This window comes from Leptopilina boulardi, unplaced genomic scaffold (genome assembly GCF_019393585.1).
Source record: "Leptopilina boulardi isolate dan_hultmark-lab unplaced genomic scaffold, ZJU_Lbou_2.1 LbouV2_38, whole genome shotgun sequence".
NCBI lineage: Eukaryota > Metazoa > Arthropoda > Insecta > Hymenoptera > Figitidae > Leptopilina > Leptopilina boulardi.
The window spans coordinates 2986740-3007276 of record NW_026137951.1 but is presented as its reverse complement, the minus strand read 5'-3'; the positions used below and the strand labels follow the sequence as shown (position 1 = coordinate 3007276).

At 24.0% G+C, this 20537-nt stretch overlaps 2 protein-coding genes across 3 annotated transcripts in view; both read right to left on the bottom strand.

Moving 5' to 3' along the window:
- The window catches only part of LOC127288007 (angiotensin-converting enzyme), a 74545-nt gene extending 69537 nt beyond the window's left edge, over positions 1–5008 (bottom strand). Inside the window, exon 1 of the mRNA XM_051315189.1 lies at positions 4659–5008. Within this exon, the coding sequence (XP_051171146.1) occupies positions 4659–4715 (57 nt within the window). The 5' untranslated portion in view covers positions 4716–5008. The remainder of the gene's footprint in view (positions 1–4658) is intronic.
- A 5330-nt stretch (positions 5009–10338) lies between these two features.
- Positions 10339–16425, bottom strand: LOC127288169 (golgin subfamily A member 6-like protein 6). 2 transcript variants are annotated; one of them, XM_051315474.1, is made up of 4 exons: positions 16263–16425; positions 16041–16193; positions 11038–13936; positions 10339–10714 (listed from the first exon to the last, which is right to left on the bottom strand). In XM_051315474.1, exon 3 carries the CDS (start codon positions 13925–13927, stop codon positions 11078–11080), a length of 2850 nt encoding a protein of 949 aa, XP_051171431.1. In that variant the 5' UTR covers positions 13928–13936; positions 16041–16193; positions 16263–16425; the 3' UTR covers positions 10339–10714; positions 11038–11077. The 2 variants fall into 2 exon arrangements, with proteins under 2 accessions (XP_051171431.1, XP_051171430.1); XM_051315473.1 differs by lacking the exons at positions 16041–16193; positions 16263–16425 and having other exon boundaries at positions 11038–14224.
- Between the last annotated feature and the right edge of the window lie 4112 nt (positions 16426–20537).

Sequence of the window (20537 nt, the reverse complement as noted above, 5' to 3'; positions counted from 1 at the left end):
TATAATTATTGTTAATTTATTAACTAATTTATTTATTATTATTTTTATTTTTTTTTAATTATTACTAATAATAATTTTTCTAATTTTCTCGAATTTTCTTCAGTTAGAAAAATTAATATTTTAATATTCATAATTAAATTACTGTAATTAGTTAAATTATTATTATTAATAATCAACTTGACTTGCAAAATTATAATTAATTACTTTTATTGATTGTAAATTTTTCATAATTGAAATGTATTTTATGGAATTGTGTTTATTTAATTTTTTTTTTTATGTCACCACATGATAATGAAATAAAGAGAAAAAAATCGAATGAAGAGAGTAAAGTGGGACATGTTATATATAAAAAAAAATTCGTTGTATTTTACCAGCTGTTCAATTTTTGAAATAAGGTGTGAACGTAAATTATTTTCCAAATTAACCCTCATCCCCTTGTATGGACATAATAATGTCACGTATAGGGCGTTAATGCATTCAAGGGGAAAGTTTTTCCACGCATATTACACGTGTCCACTAAATTTTTCTATTTTCGAGAAAATCAATTATTAATTATATTTTAATATATATATATATATATAAATTAAAACAAACTTTGATGAAAAAATATTTTTGACTTCTATATATTGAAAAATTAATATTTTTGTAAATATTTATTTTGTTAAAGTGACAAAAAATTAATAAAATTGTAAACAAAAAAATAAATGAATAAATTATTATGTAAATTATAAAAAAACCAAATAATTCTAAATTTTTTTTTTTGCATTTCTGAAAAAGAATTCTTATATAATTAAAAATAAAGATTTTTAATTATGATAAAATTTGGTTTCATATAAATGGACAAAATTAAACTTCGCGTGTGAACATTAACAATAGTGCGAAGATATCACGTGAATTGAACAATAGTCCTTGCAAACCAAAAAAGCCTCACATTCATTTTATTAAATGTCTTTGGCCTATAGAAAGTAAATTGATATTTTATTTTTTAGAATAGTATAATTTTTTCAATATTTTTTCTTTTATTTTCTTTATCAAACATTTATTATCTATCGTTAAAAATATTTTCAAATTATTTTTTTCTAAACTGTTAAAAAAAATTAATTTTTCTATAAATTATTTTCATTTATTTATTTTTTTTTGTTTATTACTGTTATATTCAGAAATGTGAAAATAAATTGTAATTATAGTCAATCATAGAAGAACAATAAGAATTTATGATTTATATGTTAGTATGTATTGTATGAATGAAAAAAAAAAAATTACAAAAGCAAGTTTACACACGACATACGAAAGGAATATGTCGGAAATGAACATTCACTTTTGCGTCCTCATTAAACAATTCTGATATATCAATTACATTGGTATCTCCCGCAATAATGATTTCATGCGGTGTGAGAATTTGAAAAATTCTTTTTACCTTGTTATTTATATGATCTGTTTACATTTATAATGATTATATTTTTTGTAAGAATCATAAAAATTTAATTTAAACAAAAAAGTCACATAATTTTTAATATTATTTTCCTTTTTAATATCATAAAAAGCCAGTAATGAAAAACAATGGGGTCAACATCTTCTATTCAATTATAATAATTCTATTTGTTATACTTCTTGTCAATTAAAGCGTGACAATTTTTTCTTTCAGTTTTTAAGGTGAAATCCTTCAATACAAAACGTGCACTCGTAATTTGATAATTGTTATAAAAATTCTTTTAACAAAAAATAAATTAAAAAAATAATAATAGAAATAGAAATAATGATAATAGAAATTTTGAAAAAGGTATGAACATTAAAATCAAAAAGATCCGTATAATAATAATTCATAATAATAATCTTCAAAAAAAAGTAGGTGAAAATTTTGTTTACGACTGAAAGTAAAGATCTATTTCTTTGGTTTTCTTTTTCGAAAATTAAAAAAAAATTTTTTGTTATAAAATACGCGGTTTCTTTTTGTAAAATTACTATATTTACATCTGTTTTAAACAAAGTGGCTAATTAAAAAACTGAAATTTTTTTTTTAGAAATTTTCACTAGAAAATAAAAATTGAAGACTGTCTTTAAAAAATTATTAAATAAATACAATTATAAATAGAAATTAAACATTGAAATACTTTTAAATAATAGTGATTTAGTTTTCTTTGTCTTTATGGAAATTACAGATGACGTTAAATGTGTAAATTCAATGTCCCATAATGTAAGGAAAAACCACATTCATAATAATAACTATTAAAATGCCATGAATAAATCAAATTGTATAAAAGAGACAAAAATAAATAAATACTTTTGAATTATGAAATAGAAACATTATCTCATCACGAAAGAACTTTTCAAAATAAAAAAAAAAGTTAAATAAATTTTTTAAGGAAAATAAAAAATTAGTGAAAATAAATGTAAAAATAGTAAAATAGAGAAAAATAAAAATTTTTATTGAATTATTTTAGGTATATCATTTAATTTATAATTTTATTTTATTGTATAAATAATTTTTAATTTAATAATAATTGAGTCATTTTTTATAAATAAATATTGAAATATTTTCACATAATAAAAATTTTATGTTTATATACATTGTAAATTATTCACGACTGTTATAATATTGTAATTATGGGAAATTAATTTACTATAAAGTGGTAAATGTAGCAAATTTTTCATGGTTACGAGGTCAAAATGGTCTAAATAAATGAGAAAAAAAAGTTAATAAAATAAATCGTTATATATATATATATATATATATATACGTGTGCTCTTGATGCTTGAGTGACTTCGCGAGTCATATGAGAAAGAAACTTCAAAGGTATTAACTATCGCGTGTTTCAAATCCTTTTTACGATACTTCTTTCAAGGCTAATTTTGTGTTTTTCGATAGATTCTAATGACAAATTGATCGCCAATTATTAATGAAAAAAAAACGCGGAAAACCAATAACGATTTTAATTTACTATCCTAAAGTGTTTAATTAATTCTTTCTCATTAACTTCTTCTTCTTTTTACTATTTGAAATTTTATTTACTCTCTAAATTTAAATTAATGATACAATTTGTTTATTAGTTCAAATTAGTAGAAAATTTTACTAATTTTTAATAAAATATTACTATTTGATTTAGTAATATTTTTTTTACTAAAGTTTTAGTGAAAAACGACTAAAAATTTTCACTAATTTTTTTAAGTAAAATATTATCATTCGATTTAGTAATATTTTTTTTTAAGTTTCAGTGAAAAGTATGTAAAAATTAGTAGTAATTTTCACTAATTTTTTAGCAAAATATTGCTATTTGATTTAGTAATATTTTTTTCTAAATTTTTTAGTGCCAAAAATTGCTAAAAACTAATAGAAATGTTCACTAATTTTTAGCAAAATGTTACTGATTGCTCTCTAAATTTGAATTAGTGAAAAATGAGCTATCAATTCAGATTAGTAAGAATTTTTACTAATTTTTAGTAAAATATTACTATTTGATTTAGTAATTTTAAAAATTTTACTGAAGTTTTAGTGAAAAATGACTAAAAATTTCACTAATTTTTTTTAGTAAAATATTATCATTCGATTTAGTAATATTTTTTTTAAGTTTCAGTAAAGTTTTAGTGAAAAATAATTAAAAAATTTCACTAATTTTTTTTAGTAAAATATTATCATTCGATTTAGTAATATTTTTTTTAAGTTTCAATGAAAAGTATGTAAAAATTAGTAGTAATTTTCACTAATTTTTTAGCAATATATTATTATTTGATTTAGTAATATTTTTTTCTAAATTTTTTAGTGCCAATAATTGCTAAAAACTAATAGAAATGTTCACTAATTTTTAGCAAAATGTTACTGATTGCTCTCTAAATTTGAATTAGTGAAAAATGAGCTATCAATTCAGATTAGTAAGAATTTTTACTAATTTTTAGTAAAATATTACTATTTGATTTAGTAATTTTAAATTTTTTACTAAAGTTTTAGTATAAAGTGACTAAAAATTAGTGAAAATTTTTTACTAATTTAAATTAGTAGCTCACTTTCTGCTAATTTAGATTTAGAAAGTGATTTAGTAATATTTTTTTGTTTTAGTGAAAAATTACTAAAAATTAGTAGAAATTTTTGGTTATTCTTAACGAATTCAAACTAATTTAAATTTAGTTATAGAAATAAATTTAATTAACCAGATTTTTTTTATTCCTGTTTCAAAATTATTATTAATTAAGTAACTTATACGATAATTTAATTATAATTGGAATTAGTGACTCACTTTTTGCTTTTGAATTAGTTAAATTTTACTAATTCAATAGTAAAAAAAAATTTTTTTAACTTTAAATTTTACTAATTTGGCAGTAAAAAAAAAAATTTTTAACTTTAATTAAATTTTACTAATTTGACAGTAAAAAAAAAAAAATTTTTAACATTAATTAAATTTTACTAATTTGCCAATAAAAAAATTTTTTTTACTCTTAATTAGTATAAAAAAAAATTAATTTATATAAACATTTTTTTTTTAGAATAGAAAAGGAATACAACCCTTATTCCGTCCATAAATCCACAATATCCAAAATGTGAAAAAAAACCACAAAATACACTTCTTTTTTTTTCATAAAAAAAAAAAATACACGTTGATTATTTTTTCTCAAGGAAAAAAAAATTGCTTATTAATATCACTTTGAGCACTTTTTATGGAACTTACAAATTGTCTTCGTTGATCGAAAACGACCACGAAGACCGGCCGGTGGAGCACCTCCATGAGCAACCACCCTTTCGAAGTGAAGTAAGTGAACTAACACACCTGCCCCTCGAAAAAATAATTTAACACGTAAGGAAAAAAATTTTGTAAATAATTCTAGAACCGACTTCTCAGTCAATTATTATTATTATTTTATTTAATAAATTTACGGGAATATTTTCATTACTATTTTTAATTTATTATTATTATTATTTTTATTATTATTATTATAATCGCGCCTATACACTTGAACGCGCTTAGCTCTTTGGAATTGTACTAAAAGCTTCGTAGGTCAGTACGTATACATTTATCCCTATGCGAGTAGTGTGTCGAACGACACGAGAGGTCATCCATAGAAAGAGTGGGGATACACCTGAGTTGTCGTTCGAGACAATGTGTTTGTATAAATTGCATCAAAAAAAAAAAAAAAAAAAGGGGGAAAGGATAATGTAGTAGGAGGAGGACCGCGAGAGGTAGCAAAAGAAGAAGAAGAAGAAGTAGAAAAAAAAGGGGAGCGCCATTATACGCGAGACAAGGAGGTGAGGCCGCAAGGTGGCCTCCGCTTGCAACACCCGCAACACTTGATTCCATATATTCCCACGTTGACAGTGGAACTTCTCGGCTTTTTCAATGAGACCCATTGTCGAGTTTTGCCGCACGCGTCTACATCGTTTCATGACTAACCTTCGGCAATTTAGTCGGCTCTCTAACTCACATAAAAAACAAACGCGATTTTTGTTATTTATTTATTTTTTTTAACGATTAATATTTTGATATTTTTAACTTTTGAAAAGAAAAAAAATAGAATTTTTCAATTAGTTGCAAAATCAAAGGAAATAGAAGGAAACATTTGAAATTTACAGAAAGTCTTCATTGATATCTCACCTTTAAATTAAGACCAAAAAAAAATTTTTAAATCTCCACAAATACCAAAGATATTATTACAAATGTCCTATCATGTTTTTTTTTTTTAAGAAAAATATAAAGATGCTGACATTTGGAGTAATATCTTTGGAACTTGTGGAGATTTTTCAATTTTTTTTTTGGTCTTAAATTAAAAGTAAGATTACAGTGAAGATTTTTTGTAAATTTTAAATATTTTCTTCTATTTTTATATAGATTCTGCAACTAGTTGAAAATATTACAAAAAAAAAAGACAAAAATTACTCAAAGCTTCCAAACTTAGGTCCAAAGGGCTGAAAATTGTTTACAAAATTGATAAAATTTTTTCTGTTATTATGATAAAAATTACTCAAAGCGTCGAAATTTATCAGGTATACAAATATAGGTAATCATAGAAAATTATAAGGTATTAAAATGAGCTGAAACGCTTATTATTTTAATCCGATTTTGCTTATTTTAATACCAAAATGGATTAAAATAATAAGCGTTGCAGCTTATTTTAATACCTTTTAATTTTCTGTGATAATGGTAGTTAACTATTTGAAATTTTTTTTTTTTTTTTTATTACAAAAATTTTACGAAAAATTTCATCAATGAAATATTTGCATATCTGTAACAGTGTAGCATATCAATAAAACCAATGGGGGCTCGAAACGGGTCACTTTTACGAAATCAAAATTTCCATAAAACGATAACAATAATTATAATACAATCATAGTTTTTTTTTCTAAAACAAATAACGTTTTTGAGAGTTTTTTTTCCAATTATTATTAGAACGATATACTAAATAAAATTTAATTAATTATAAAATACTGAAATTGTGTATTAAAAATAATAATAATAATAATAGTCCTAAAAATACAATTAAAAAACAAATTTACGATTCTAAAAAGGATTCTTGACCCAATTGTTTATTCATGATCAATATTCAAAATTTTTATTCTCTGATAAAAACTTGAAATCATCCCTGCATTAAGTGACTTTTAATTTCTTTACTACACATATTCTTTGCGTTTCAATGACGTTTATTTACTCAAGGATAATTCACTCTTTGATTATTTCTTAACTTCACATGTCTGACAACGAAAATTACTTTGTTTGCTACTGTTATTTCACATATACTGTAACGAAATTTCTTAATTTATTTTTTGTCTGTGAACGAAAAATTTAATTTCAATGACAATAGGAAAAAAAAAACAGTATCACTATATATTATAGAAAAAAAGAAATTTGTACATTTTCAATGTGTTTTAAATATAAAACAGTTTTTCTCATTTTTTTTTTTTTTTTAATGTTCTTCTCTATACGATTTCTGTATAAGTTGATAATTTAATTCCATCCTCGAAATACAGATTTCTTTGTCATTTATTTTTTGTATCTTTGTTTAGAGACTTGTTAAAAGACACAATGTTGAATACAAATATGCGTATATCCCTGGGAGTTTTTTTTTGTTGTCTATTATTAATAATACTTTCTTCAACTTAGCATTGCAATCTTATGCATTTAATTTATAATTTCGTAAACAAGACAAGAAATTAGTTTTACTCTCAAAAATGAAAATAAATGTTTCCCTTCAATTCTACAATATAAAAGTGAATAAATAAATAAATTAAAAAATATTTAAATAAATAATTAAATAATAAAAATAATAATTAAATAAATAAATTTAAAGAAATTAAATTAAATAATATACATATTTATTTATCCAATTTTCCATATAAAATAAAAATTTTAATTAAGAAATAGATTTTCATAACAAATTTTTCTTTTATTTACATTTATAATATTAAAAATTCAGATTAGAAAAAAACTAATTTAAATAGAAAATATTAAATTATTTTTCATATATATATATTTGTAAAAAAAAAAATCCTCTTTGCTGTGTCCTTAATTTGTAGAGACATGTTTATTCCTTTACACGCGTAGACAGCACGCTAATTACCATTTCATTGATAGAAAGGATTTTCATTGTTTACGTAATAATAATTCACACTCTAGAATGCAGTGTTATCAGTAAAAGATGATTTCCGCGAGAATACAACATTTTTATTTCAAAAAAAATAAAAAGAAGAGGCAAAAAAAAATACTCGTGCATAAAAAAAAAAATAATAATATATTAACGATGATTCATCGTTTACGTGCCCGCAACTTGAGTAATTGCATAATTACCCCTTATATGTGAATCCCATCGAAACCTGGGTTAATTTGCTTATTTCATGGCTCGCCATAAATATATACTTGCAAAACAATTTAAAATATTAACAATAAAAAAAAATTTAAGTTAAGTAATTTAATAAATAGGAAATTAATAAATTAATAAATTAATAAATTAATAAATTAATAAATTAATAAATTAATAAATTAATAAATTAATAAATTAATAAATTAATAAATTAATAAATTAATAAATTAATAAATTAAATAAAAAAGAATTCATTTTTTGGAGTGAAGAGATTTTTTTGAGTAAATCATTTTTTTGGGGACAGTATTTTCAATAATTATTTTAGATAACAACTTCCGGCTATTTTCCTGACGAGGAAAAGAAAAAGAAATAATCAAACCGTCTATTAAATTGTACGATTCACTTTTATGATTCATAGGATGCTGTCATTTGACTCGTATCTATGAACTATTATTGTTAATTTTTAATTTGCATTTTGTATTTTTCACCTCACCCTTGACACTTCTGATTCAGATTCTGCGAAATCGAAAAAATTATCATTCGATGAGTCAGTGCTTCCTTTTGGTCATATCAATCAAAAAAAAAAAAGTGAAAGAAAAAAAAAATCATTACTAAGAAAAATTATTTAATATTAATTAATAATTTAATATTCAAATTTCGCTAGATTTCATTGATGAGAAATTTTTCTTGATATGAAAATAAATTTTCTCTTCATTTATTGACACTATTCTTTAAATTTGAATTGGTTAATATTTTTTTTGCCAAAAATTCATTTTACAGAATTTTTAAGTACCAAATTTCTATTCAATAGAATTATTATTTTACAGAATTTATTTTTAGTCAACTTTTTATTTAAAAGAACTCTAATTTAAATGAATTTTAATTTAGCATTTTTCTCATTTAATTGAATTTTATGTGCTTCGAATTTTTAAATGCTTAAAGATTCAATTTATTGAATTTTAATTTGTCCTAATTTTTTTTTTAGTTGTACGTATTCTTATTTGATAGAATTCGTAAAACGTCGAATTTTCGTTTATTCAAAATTGCAAATGGCAAAAAGATTTTGGAGCCGTTTTTGAAAATTTACCAATCACAATTCCCTTAATAATTTTTGATTGGTCAATTTTTAAAATCGCGTCAAAATTCGGTCATTTACAATTTCGGACAAATGAAAATTTACGAAATTATATCAAATAAAATTTCAAACAAATAGAAAATAAAAAATAAAAAAAACAAACTTGAAATAGAAAAACAAAATTCAATTCAATTAAAAACGACGATAAATAAAATCGAGTATGAAAATAAAGAGTTAGACAGTTGGAATGGCTAGTGATATAAAACCACAAGATGAAAAAGTAACTTGGAATCTCGAATTGTACATATATATATATATATATATATATAAATCTAGTTATGATATTTATTACAAGTATGCAGTTCGGTATAAACAACGACCGCGCCCAGAAGACAAAACGCGACGAGGATAGTCTCACGATGATCTGGAACAACCGTGACTTAGTCTAGCCTGGATGACGAGACCTTGGGCCATTATAATAACGACACTCTTACGTACCTATATGTTCGTTGTGTTTGCGTAACATTAAGACTTTACAAGTACACTGATTTTATGCAGGTAGAAATATATAATCAAGGTATCGTGAACTATTCTCATGTTAAATTCGCAAAGAAAGATGTATTCTTCAACACTATAAACCAAAGATGTTTCATTTTTTTCTGACCTTCTTTAAAAAAATTAATATTGATTTTAATATATACATATTCTTAAGACAATATTAATCATCATAAAAAAAAAGAATTTCTTTAATTTATTAAAGTGTTGGAACAAATAATTTACGATCTTTTTTATTCACTGGTAATAAATTTGTAGATAATAAATAAAAATTTATTAAAGAAACAATCATAAATAAAATAATTTTATAGTACTGTAAATATAAATAAAGTTAATTATTTTATTTTATGAATCTGCATTAAAAAAAACACCTTATAAAATGAAAATGAAATAAAAGTTGAAAAAAATTATTTGAATAATTGTTTTGTTTATTCTCTAAATTTGAATTAATAAAAATGTTTACTAATTTAAATTAGTAACTCACTTTTTGCTTATGAATTAGTAAAATTTTTATTAATTATTAGTAACTTTTACTAACAATTAGTAAAATTTAAGAGAGACTCACTTTTTGCTTTAGAATTAGTTTTTTTTACTAATTGTTAGTAAAAGTTACAAATAATTAGTAAAATTTTTCTAATTCATAAGCAAAAAGCGAGTCACTAATTCAAATTAGTAAAAAATTTTACTAATTCAGATTTAGAGAGTAAAAAATGTCATAAAATGCTATAAATATATTTTCACTAGTTTTTAAAAAATTTTAAATGTGACAACCAGGCCCATAGAAATTTACCAACCCGGGGCCAGAACAGGAAATTGGATCGGGGCCAGGCCGGTAATTGGGATGAAAAGTGGCAATTTCTGCACGGGTACTTTAAAATTTTTTTCTCTTGTTTCCGAGTTTTTATTTGTATTTAAAGAAGAAAATAAAATTGAATTTTAATTCACTTGATCTGTTCAAGTAAATATTTATTTAATAATAGTCAAGTTTTATTTGAATTAAATAAATATTTATAATAAAAAAAAAATTGTATAAAAATGCAAAAAAATTAAAATTTCTAAAAAATTCTTTATAAATTCCCGATAATTGTCAGTGAATATTTTACATGCGTCTAGAGATTTATTCGCAGGTCACTTGTCACGGAAATAAATATACAAAAGCTATATAGTCTTATGCGAGTCCTACTTTCAATAGTATATTACAAAGATAATGAGCCATTAAAGTAGACAGAGCAACTCTATGAGTAGTTATTGGCGCTTCGTTGTTGTCCTAGACGCAATATGATAGTAACATAGTTTCTCTATACACTGAAAAAAAAAGTTCATTGAATTAAGTAAATGCATTTACTTGAGATACTTTACTTGAATCAAGCCAATATCATCTTAATGGAAGAAATTTATTTTCTTGTGCCAAGTAGTTATTAGCATTGGGCAATGTACTTGACATAAGAAAATGTGAGTTCCATACAAGCAAATAATGTTATTCTTTCAAAAAAAATATTTTACTTGCACGAAGTCCAAAAAAGTATTGAGACAAGAAAATGGAAAGATTAATAGATTATATATTATTATTATCTTTGGCTATTATATATTATATAATAATTATATTATTTTAGGAATATCAATCTCACCTGACGTGTATGCTCATCAAGAGATGAGCTGCAAAAATGATCATCTAAAAATGTCCGCGTTTGCTGATTCTCTAATTTGAGGAAATACTGATGGATCTTTAAGATCTGTCCTCTCCATCAAATTAGCCTTGATAAGGGCCAAGTTCAATATATTCCTGCCAGCGTTTATATCTCTCTCCCAAGTGATATTGCATTTTTGGCAAAATGAATACCGTTTTGGAGATGCTGATACGAAACACTGTCCGCAGCATGTGCTACATTTCTGTGTAGTGTACCACTCGGAAACATGTAATATTTTTAATTTCTGTTCACCGACTTGTCTTGACCGCTCTTGCAGTTTCTTGTGGATTTGTCGAATAGGTGTGAAAACATGTCCTTTTGTAAAATTGGCCAATTTTTCATTTCCGATTCCAACGAAACATGATTCTTCTTTCAAATTTCCTATTATTTTATTCACGACTCTATCTTTTTCTCGCTCTACAAGCACAAGTTTATTAAATTTCAGTTGGACGATGCTTCTCTTTGACAGAGTATCTTGAAATATTTCGAATAATTTCATTCGAAATTTTGCAATCTTTTCGTACTGCCTGGGATCTTTGGTGTTGACGTTGAATGTAGGGTTTTCCTTCATAAACTTTTTGTATTTTTCGTTCATTTTTTTCGTTTTTCTGTTTAAAATGTCTCTCCTTCTAAACTCTCCGGCACGAAAACGAAAAGTTTTTGCTTTCACATATATCGGTGCGTCTTGATCTTTAACTTTCTCTAACATTTTCGGTTCTCCGCGTCGAATGACTCCCCCAACAATGGCTTTCCGACCTGGATCTAGACCGACGAATCTTGTATACTTTTTTATTTTTACTTCTTTCGGTTCCTGCTTAAATATCTCTTTTTGCGTTTCTGTCCTATCGAAAATTAGTGACACCTTCACTCCGTCCGTTTGCATCAAAGTAGGTAATTTTTTAATCTTATTTTTCTTCATTAATTCGGTAAAATCAAACAATCTATTCCACAAGTATTCCAACTGATTATCTTTTCCATTTAGTTTATTTATCTTGTTTATTTCATTTTTTTTTTGCTGTGGATTCATATTTTCTTTCTTGTGCACATATGGTAGCACGTTTCTAAGAAGAATAGTTTTGGTATACGTTGCATGTTGAATACCATAACGTCTAATGGGAAATAAAACAAAACTTTTTATTTTGTTTTCAACAAAATGTTTTTGTAATTTCATGAAGAACGGCAGCAATTTATGCGATGTGTAGTGGCTTTTCAAATTCTTAAAATCAAGAGGCTTTCTTCGTTCTACTTGTTTTTTCTCTTCTGCTTTCTTTCTCTTTTGTCCTTGAATTTCTTCTTTTTCTGTTTTCTTTCCCTTTTCATTCTCGATTTCCTCTTGCTTCTTCTTCTCTTCTTCTTCTTCTTCTTCTTCTTCCTTTTCCAGTTTTTCGTAGAAAGTGTCATACTCTTCTTGTACTTCTTTTAAAATTTTTTTCAATGTCTCATCGGTGCATTGATTTTCTTCTATTAATAGATTAACAAGTGTTTCTACTTGCTGTTTGCGTTCTTTTCGTGTCAAAGGTTTATTTCTCGTTTTTGGTTCATCGTTTGTTTTCTTCTCTTCTTTTTTCTTTTCCTCTTTGTTCTTTTCCTGTTCTTTCTTCTTCTCCTCCTCTTTTTTCTTTTTCTCTTCTTTTTTCTTCTTCTCTTTTTCCTTCTTCTCTTTTTCCTTCTTCTCTTTTTTCTTCTTCTCTTTTTCCTTCTTCTCTTTTTTCTTCTTTTCTTTTTCTTCTTCCGTTATTTCAGTCTTTTTCTTCACTTTATACGTTCTTTTGTCGTAATCTTCATTAATTTTTTTCAAATCATCCTTCCGATCAGCTTTACGTGTTATCAATTGAAAGTATATTCTTTCTTTTCTCAATTGTTGTCTTGTCATTTCTTTTTTTTGTTGTTTGTTCTGATCTTCCATGTTATGTGTTCTTTTTCTTTCCATTCTTTTTTTCTTCATCTTTTTATTCCAATTTTTACGTCTTCTCCGATTTTTGAGATTTTCCTCAATCTTCTCTTCATCACTATTTGCTTTTACGAATGAATCCTCTACTTTATATTCATCATTATTTTGGTTCTTCTTTTCCATTAAGAGTAAATTAAAATACTTTTCAAGAATTTTGGGTCCATTTATGTGTATATGAACACCCATATCTTTTTTCATTTCTTGACAGGCTTGTAAAATAAGATCCTCTTTGTTGGCGCAATCAAATTTGGTTAATTTTTCTATTCTGTATTTATTGAATGCTTCGTATTTCTCATTTTCATCCTTCCATTTTGATTTCCCTTTGTGTAATTGTTGAAATTCCTCAAATAAATCAGAATCAATTTCCGTTTTCTCATCCTTTAGTAATACTTTAAAATCTTCGAATAATTTATCTAACTCGCCATGCTTTTTCCTAAAAGTCTTCTCTGCCGCTACAGTTCTTTTCTTAAAACAACCCATAATTTTGTCGAACTGAATCCCCTCTTTAGCATAACGCTTAGCTATTTTCGAATCATGTGCATTCATAATGTATTCCAAGAAAATGCTACAAACAATTTTGAGTCGACTCAAAACATTAACATCATCCTGGATTTTTTCTTTGACAATGTTACCTTCCGGTAGAATTGCATTCAAGGACATGTATCTGGTGTAATATTTTTGTTCTTGATCTTCTTCTTTCGCGTCTTTTGATGCAGTATTTGATACTTTAGGTTTGGACGTTGAAGGTGGGAACTGAGAAGAAGCAGCATTTGGAAATGATGACTTTTCAATCTTTTTGTGTTTTTTCGTGGGTTCTGCATTCGAGGGTGATGTTGCCTTTGAAGATTGTGTTTCACGTCTTCTTTTTCTGTTGTTCATTGTATCAATCTGTAAAGGGAGTTCAGGAAAAAATGTATAGAAACACGTTTTACTTTTCATAAAAGAAAATGATTAAATTATTCATTGAAGAACTTAGAAATGTAAACAGAAATTTTAACATTAAGAACAATAAATTTAATTTTGATGATAATATTTTTACGAGACCTTTATTACCGATAAGATAAGAAATAAGTTTAAATTCTAAATGTTCTAAAAGTAAAGTTTTTAACAATAAATATTAAATTGATGATTTTTATATGTGTTATATGAAACAGAAAGGTCTTGCAATCGATAACAGATACAAAAATCCAATTGAGAATTTAAAACTTGACAATAATTTTAAACAATAATTTTCAAAGATTTTTAATTTTGATTTTTGAAATTAATTGAACTTCAAGTGATTTTTAATTTAAAATTTTGAAAATAATTGAATTTCTATTGAACTTTTTGAAAATATTTAAAGAATTTATTACAAATTGCAGACAAAAATACAATAATTTGAAAACATTTGAAGTGAAAAATGGTTTCAGATAGTTGAATTTTTGAAGAATATTATAAAAATCATTAAAAATAATTGAATTTTAGAAGAGTTACCTATAATTGAAATTATTAAATTTCAAAAAATTTTAGATGGAAAATTTTAGAAGCTTTTAAATTGAAATTTTTGAAAATAATTGAATTTCAAAATATTGTGTTAAATTTCAGACAATAATTATAATAAGAGAAATTTTTAGTGATTTCTGTTGATAAAGAATTTATTAGAAATCACATACAAAAATTGAATTCCAAATGATTTTAATTGAAAAATGCTTTCAGATATTTCATAAAAATTTTAATTGAAAAATAGTTTAAATTATAATTGAATTTGTGAAGAATTTAATTGAAATTATTAAAAATAATTAATTTAGTGAAGAATTTTAGTTAAAAATTTGTTAAATAATTAAAATTTTTTTTTTTCAAAAAATGTAAAAAAAAATAGTCTAAAAAGTCGCAATTTATTAAAATAAGTCGAAAAAAGTCGTATAATCCGAGGCCTGAATAATATAATAATAAAAATATATTTATTTATTAAATATAATTAGGTATTAAATATTTTCAATTAATATTTCAATTAATAAAATCCGAATTCAAAAAAATTCAACTTTGTATTTTTCTTAAAAAAAAAAAAAAAAAAAAAAATGTGAGAAAGAAATTATTTCATTGAATATTTAAATTTGAATTAAATTTTATACTAAATTTGAAAAAAGTAAACTATGTTGTAATCGATGTAAACGTAATTTAAACGACATTATTGTGTCAATATATATTACATTATAAAAGAAATTGGAAATTATTAATACAAAATTTCAATAATTGAGAGCCACTGTTAAGTCTTTGTTGAAAGACAACATTAAATATACTTAAATAAGTAGATATAAAAAAATCGTCTAAAATCCAAATAAAAGAAAAATTACCATTAATATAAATTACAAAATTTTCCACATTACATTCATTTGAACAGATGTTTCATTATTTGAATCTATGAATCAATTAAAAATCAATTTCAATTTTTTTTTCACAACATAATTAGATAATTATATTACAAGAAAAAAAAACGAAAAGTGAGGTTAGATTATAGAGTATAAATAAAAATTGTATAAATTTATTTTTTATAATTGAAAAATTAAAACTGTCACTCACCGCTTGAAGTAAAAAAAATGAACATTTTTTTTTCTAATATTATATACATTTACGTATCAAGTAAAATACACATACCATGAGATTAAATGACGAAATAACCTATACCAATATTAGAAACACATTTTATGTTACTTCATCGATTTGACTTTTTTCAAAACTTTTTATAGAATGATGAAAAAATGAAAGCATTTTAAATAAGATTAAACACAAATGACAAGAAAAAAAAAATTATAATAAAAATTAATAGTATGGCATTCACTTCCACGTAGAGAAATAAATGCGTTAGCGAAATTGTGAACACGTTCCCTATGACCAAAATGGCTGTTTGCTAAAATTGGATACCACGTTCGCACGAAAAAATGTTCATTTAAAAAAAAAAAAAAACAATTCCAAATGTAAATAAAGAATAAATTATTATTTATTTTATATTTACCTTGTCGTCGAGGAAAAGTCATAAAATGGTATCGCCCTGCTGGACGGTCGCCTTCTAGCGCAAAAAATACAACTCGAGCCGATGAAATAATTAAGACAGATGGATCGCCCAAAGCTCTCTCACTAAGAGACTTCCTGTGCGTTTTGTCGTCACCTGAAAAATAAAGAAAAAAAGAATCTCTTTAAACACTATCGATTCACGTTAAATTAAATTTCAACTTACTCTCAGTACAATAGAAATCTTTATGATTAATTTTAATCACCAACGATTTGATAATTGCTTTCGTTTATTATAGTTTTTTTTTGTTAGGATCGCAATGAAAACGTTCCGGCTTCTTCAACAACTGCGTAACTTTGTAACTTTAAACTCCTATGATAATTCACAGGAGGAAAATAGCCTTAGGTCTGTTCACAGGGAACATAATGCAAAAGCAAGGCTGACAACTTCACATTGAATGATAATCGATAAGTATCGAAATTTAAAATTCAAAAACTTTAATTTAGACGTAAAAAAAGTTACAAACAGGAAAACAATTGTTAACTTATTTTTAAATAAAACAATTGATGTTTCTATTACAAACAATAATTATTTTATATACATACATATATATATATATATATATATATAAAATAATTATTGTTTGTAATAGAAACAATAATTATAATTAATTATTATTATTAATTATTATTATTATTAATTATTACAAACAATAATTATTTTATATATATATATATAAAATAATTATTGTTTGTAATAGAAACATCAATTGTTTTATTTAAAAATAAATAATTTATTTATTTTTAATTTATTTATTTTTATTTAATAAAAATAAAGGTCACTTCAAACTGTCAATTAAAAACTGTATTTCGAAATTGACAAATAAATAACTGTAACAAATGGAAAAATCGTATAAATTAGTGTAATTATTATTTTTACTTTTAGAGTATGCATTATTAATAGAAATTTTATCTGCTTTATTCTATTAATCATAGTCTTAAATTCACAGAAAAACCCTAATCTCAAATTGAGTACGAAATTAAATATTTACTTGTATTGGAAAAATATTTTTTTGGTTGAACTCCATAAGTTTTCTCAAGTCAAGAAAATATTTTCTTGAGTTAATATATATATATGATCTTGACTTAATATATTTTACATTTCTTAGAAGTCAATAAACTTCTTAGACGAATTCCATATTGTCTTGGACCAAGAACATATGGTCTCCTCACAATACAAATAATATTTTGATTTAAATCTTGTCTTACTTGATCCAATATTGCAAAGATTTGAATGAATCAAATGAAACAATTAATTTGACTACATATATTCTCAGAACAAGAAAATATTTTCTTCCTTTAATGTATTTTACATTTGTTACAAGTTGATTAATATATTGCTCGAATTCCATATTTTCTTGGATCAAGAATATATGCTCTCGTCCCAAATATACTATCTCAAGACAATCATTTACTTGAACCAATGCCGTAATTGACTTGTCCCTATTCAATTCCACGGTTTACTTGAAGCAAGTAAAATTTTCTTGATTCAATACTATTTTTTTTTCAGTGTAGTTAAAATCTGTTATGGGTTTCAATTAGAAAATTATATTAGCAACATATTGATTAGTCGATAAGGTCAAGAATTACTATAATTATTTTAAAGAGTAAAAGAGTTGAGTGAGCGTGTTACGTTTTTCTTGTCATATGTAGATAAATTGTGGGAAAATGTCCAGTTTGCTGTAATTATGAAATGCATTAGGTTTCTGATATATACCTGTTCTGAATACAGTTTCCTTATTTTATTATAGAATTTTAGTTCAATGTTAATGTTAATTTACACTAAAACGTATACGATTTAATGTTATATTATATATACTTTTGTACGTTTTTGATAAAAAATATCAATTAATTACAATTTGCATAGTTTGTACACTGAAAAAAAAAATTATTTGATTCAAATACCATAAATTGTAACAACCATAAATTGTAACAACCATAAATTATAACAACCATAAATTATAACTATATCATAAATTGTAATTACCATCGATTATTGTAATCACCATTTTTTGTAACTACCATAAATTGTAAGAACCATAAATTGTAACAACCATAAATTATAACTATATCATAAATTGTAATTACCATCGATTATTGTAATCACCATTTTTTGTAACTACCATAAATTGTAAGAACCATAAATTGTAACAACCATAAATTGTAACAACCATAAATTGTAACAACCATAAATTATAACAACCATAAATTATAACAACCATAAATTATAACTATATCATAAATTGTAATTACCATCGATTATTGTAATCACCATTTTTTGTAACTACCATAAATTGTAACAACCATAAATTATAACTATATCATAAATTGTAATTACCATCGATTATTGTAATCACCATTTTTTTTGTAACTACCATAGATTGTAACAATCATACTTTGTAACTAATAATTATTGTTGTTCGCAACTACCATAGGTTGTAACAAACAATGTCTGTAACTACCAATAGGCTGTAACTATCATAGGTTCTTACTTCCATAGGTTGTAACTATTTATTATTGGTATTTGTATTACTACCATTATTTGTAACTAATAATTATTGTTGTTCGCAACAACCATTGTCTGTAACTACCATTGTTTGTAACAATCATAGTTTCTAGCTAATAATTTGTAGCTTTTTTTGTAACTACAATAGTTTTTATATATATACAAAACTGTATGTAAGAAACATAGTTTCCAACAACTATTTTTGTAACCATATTTTTTTTACAGCAACCATTGTTGTATTTGCCATTGAATTTTTAATATTTAATAATAATCCAAGTTTGATTTTTTAAGCTATCAATAATATTTTTAAAATATTTCATTTTTAAGACCAACTATTGTTAATTCTCTAATTTATTGTTATAATTTTTTGATTACAATCGTTTTCGATAAAATAATGCAATCAACTGTTTTATTTATAAAACAATAATTGATCTTTATTATTGCAAAATTTAGCTCCATATATATTTGTAAATCCACATGCCCTCAATATCAAGATCATTATAATATAATTTTACAGTACCTACGCGCGACGTCTATTTAATCGCAACTCGTTATATGAATGAAAAATCCAATTAAATACAATATCGGTATCTCAAAGATCATTATATTCACGTTATACATTTTGCTTTATGCCAATAACAGTCAATAATATATTATTATACCAGCGGAAAAACACCGTTGTTTATTTACAATGATTATTTCTTCTCAACACTTAGTATATATTACTATATATATATATTTTTTTTTAAATATAACCCAAATGACATTTAGATGAATCCTCTGACATCATAGATATTATCATCACTGTTACATTAAGTGATTATTGAAAGTACTCTCCGTTAATCAAAAAAATATACATTATGTATTTACTTTGTTTGTCATTTTCATATATATTGAGAATATTTTTTTAAATATACATAGGTAATAGATTGAAAAACAAGGGGGGGGGGAATTGAGAAACAGAAAATGAAAAGAACATTTTACAAAATGTGAAATTTCTCATAGACTTGTTTATTCATTGAATGGCTCTCGAGAGCTATTCAGGTGGAGTTTTTTTTTAAATTGTGTAATAGGCGGAGTTACATTTTCTTTAAGTGATGGAAATTTCAATTTCTTTGAGACGACGAAACATACAAACATACATACATCTTTTAATATATTTGTCATAAATGAGGAAGAATATATTTTTTTTTTCAATGAAAGTTCGCTTACTAAATAGACTTCTTTATGGCACTTGAGGCTCAGCATAATAAGCAAATCACGATGAGGAAATTATTTAAATTTTAGATTACTGTTATGAAAAGTTTACTATAAATACTATAAACACTATAAATACTATAAATACTATAAATACTATAAATACTATAAATACTATAAATACTATAAATACTATAAATACTATAAATACTATAAGTACTATAAGAACTATAAGTACTATAAGTACTATATGTACTATATGTACTATATGTACTATATGTACTATATGTACTGTATGTACTGTATGTACTATATCTACTATATGTACTATATGTACTATAAGTACTATAAATACTATAAATAAATATTATAAGTCATTATAATTTGCGATTGATATTGTAATAAAATAATTAAAATTGTTATGTCTGACTAAAAAATTCTTTTACCACTGAATATCGAATGTAGGAAAATTTTGGAACTCTAACAAAATTAGTCTTACTACTAATACCAAAATTAGAAGAAACTATTTTTACTACTAATATTACAACAGAAATTAATATTATAGAAAATAGAAATTTTTGTCTTACTGAAACTTACATTTACTACTGGTATTAATAAAAAATTTTTTTGAAAAGGCCTGCCTGATTAAAACTGCCTTTTACTACTTCCAATATTCAATTTTAATTATTATAGTAAATTGAAAAAGTTCTGTCAGACTAAACTGTATTTTACTACTGA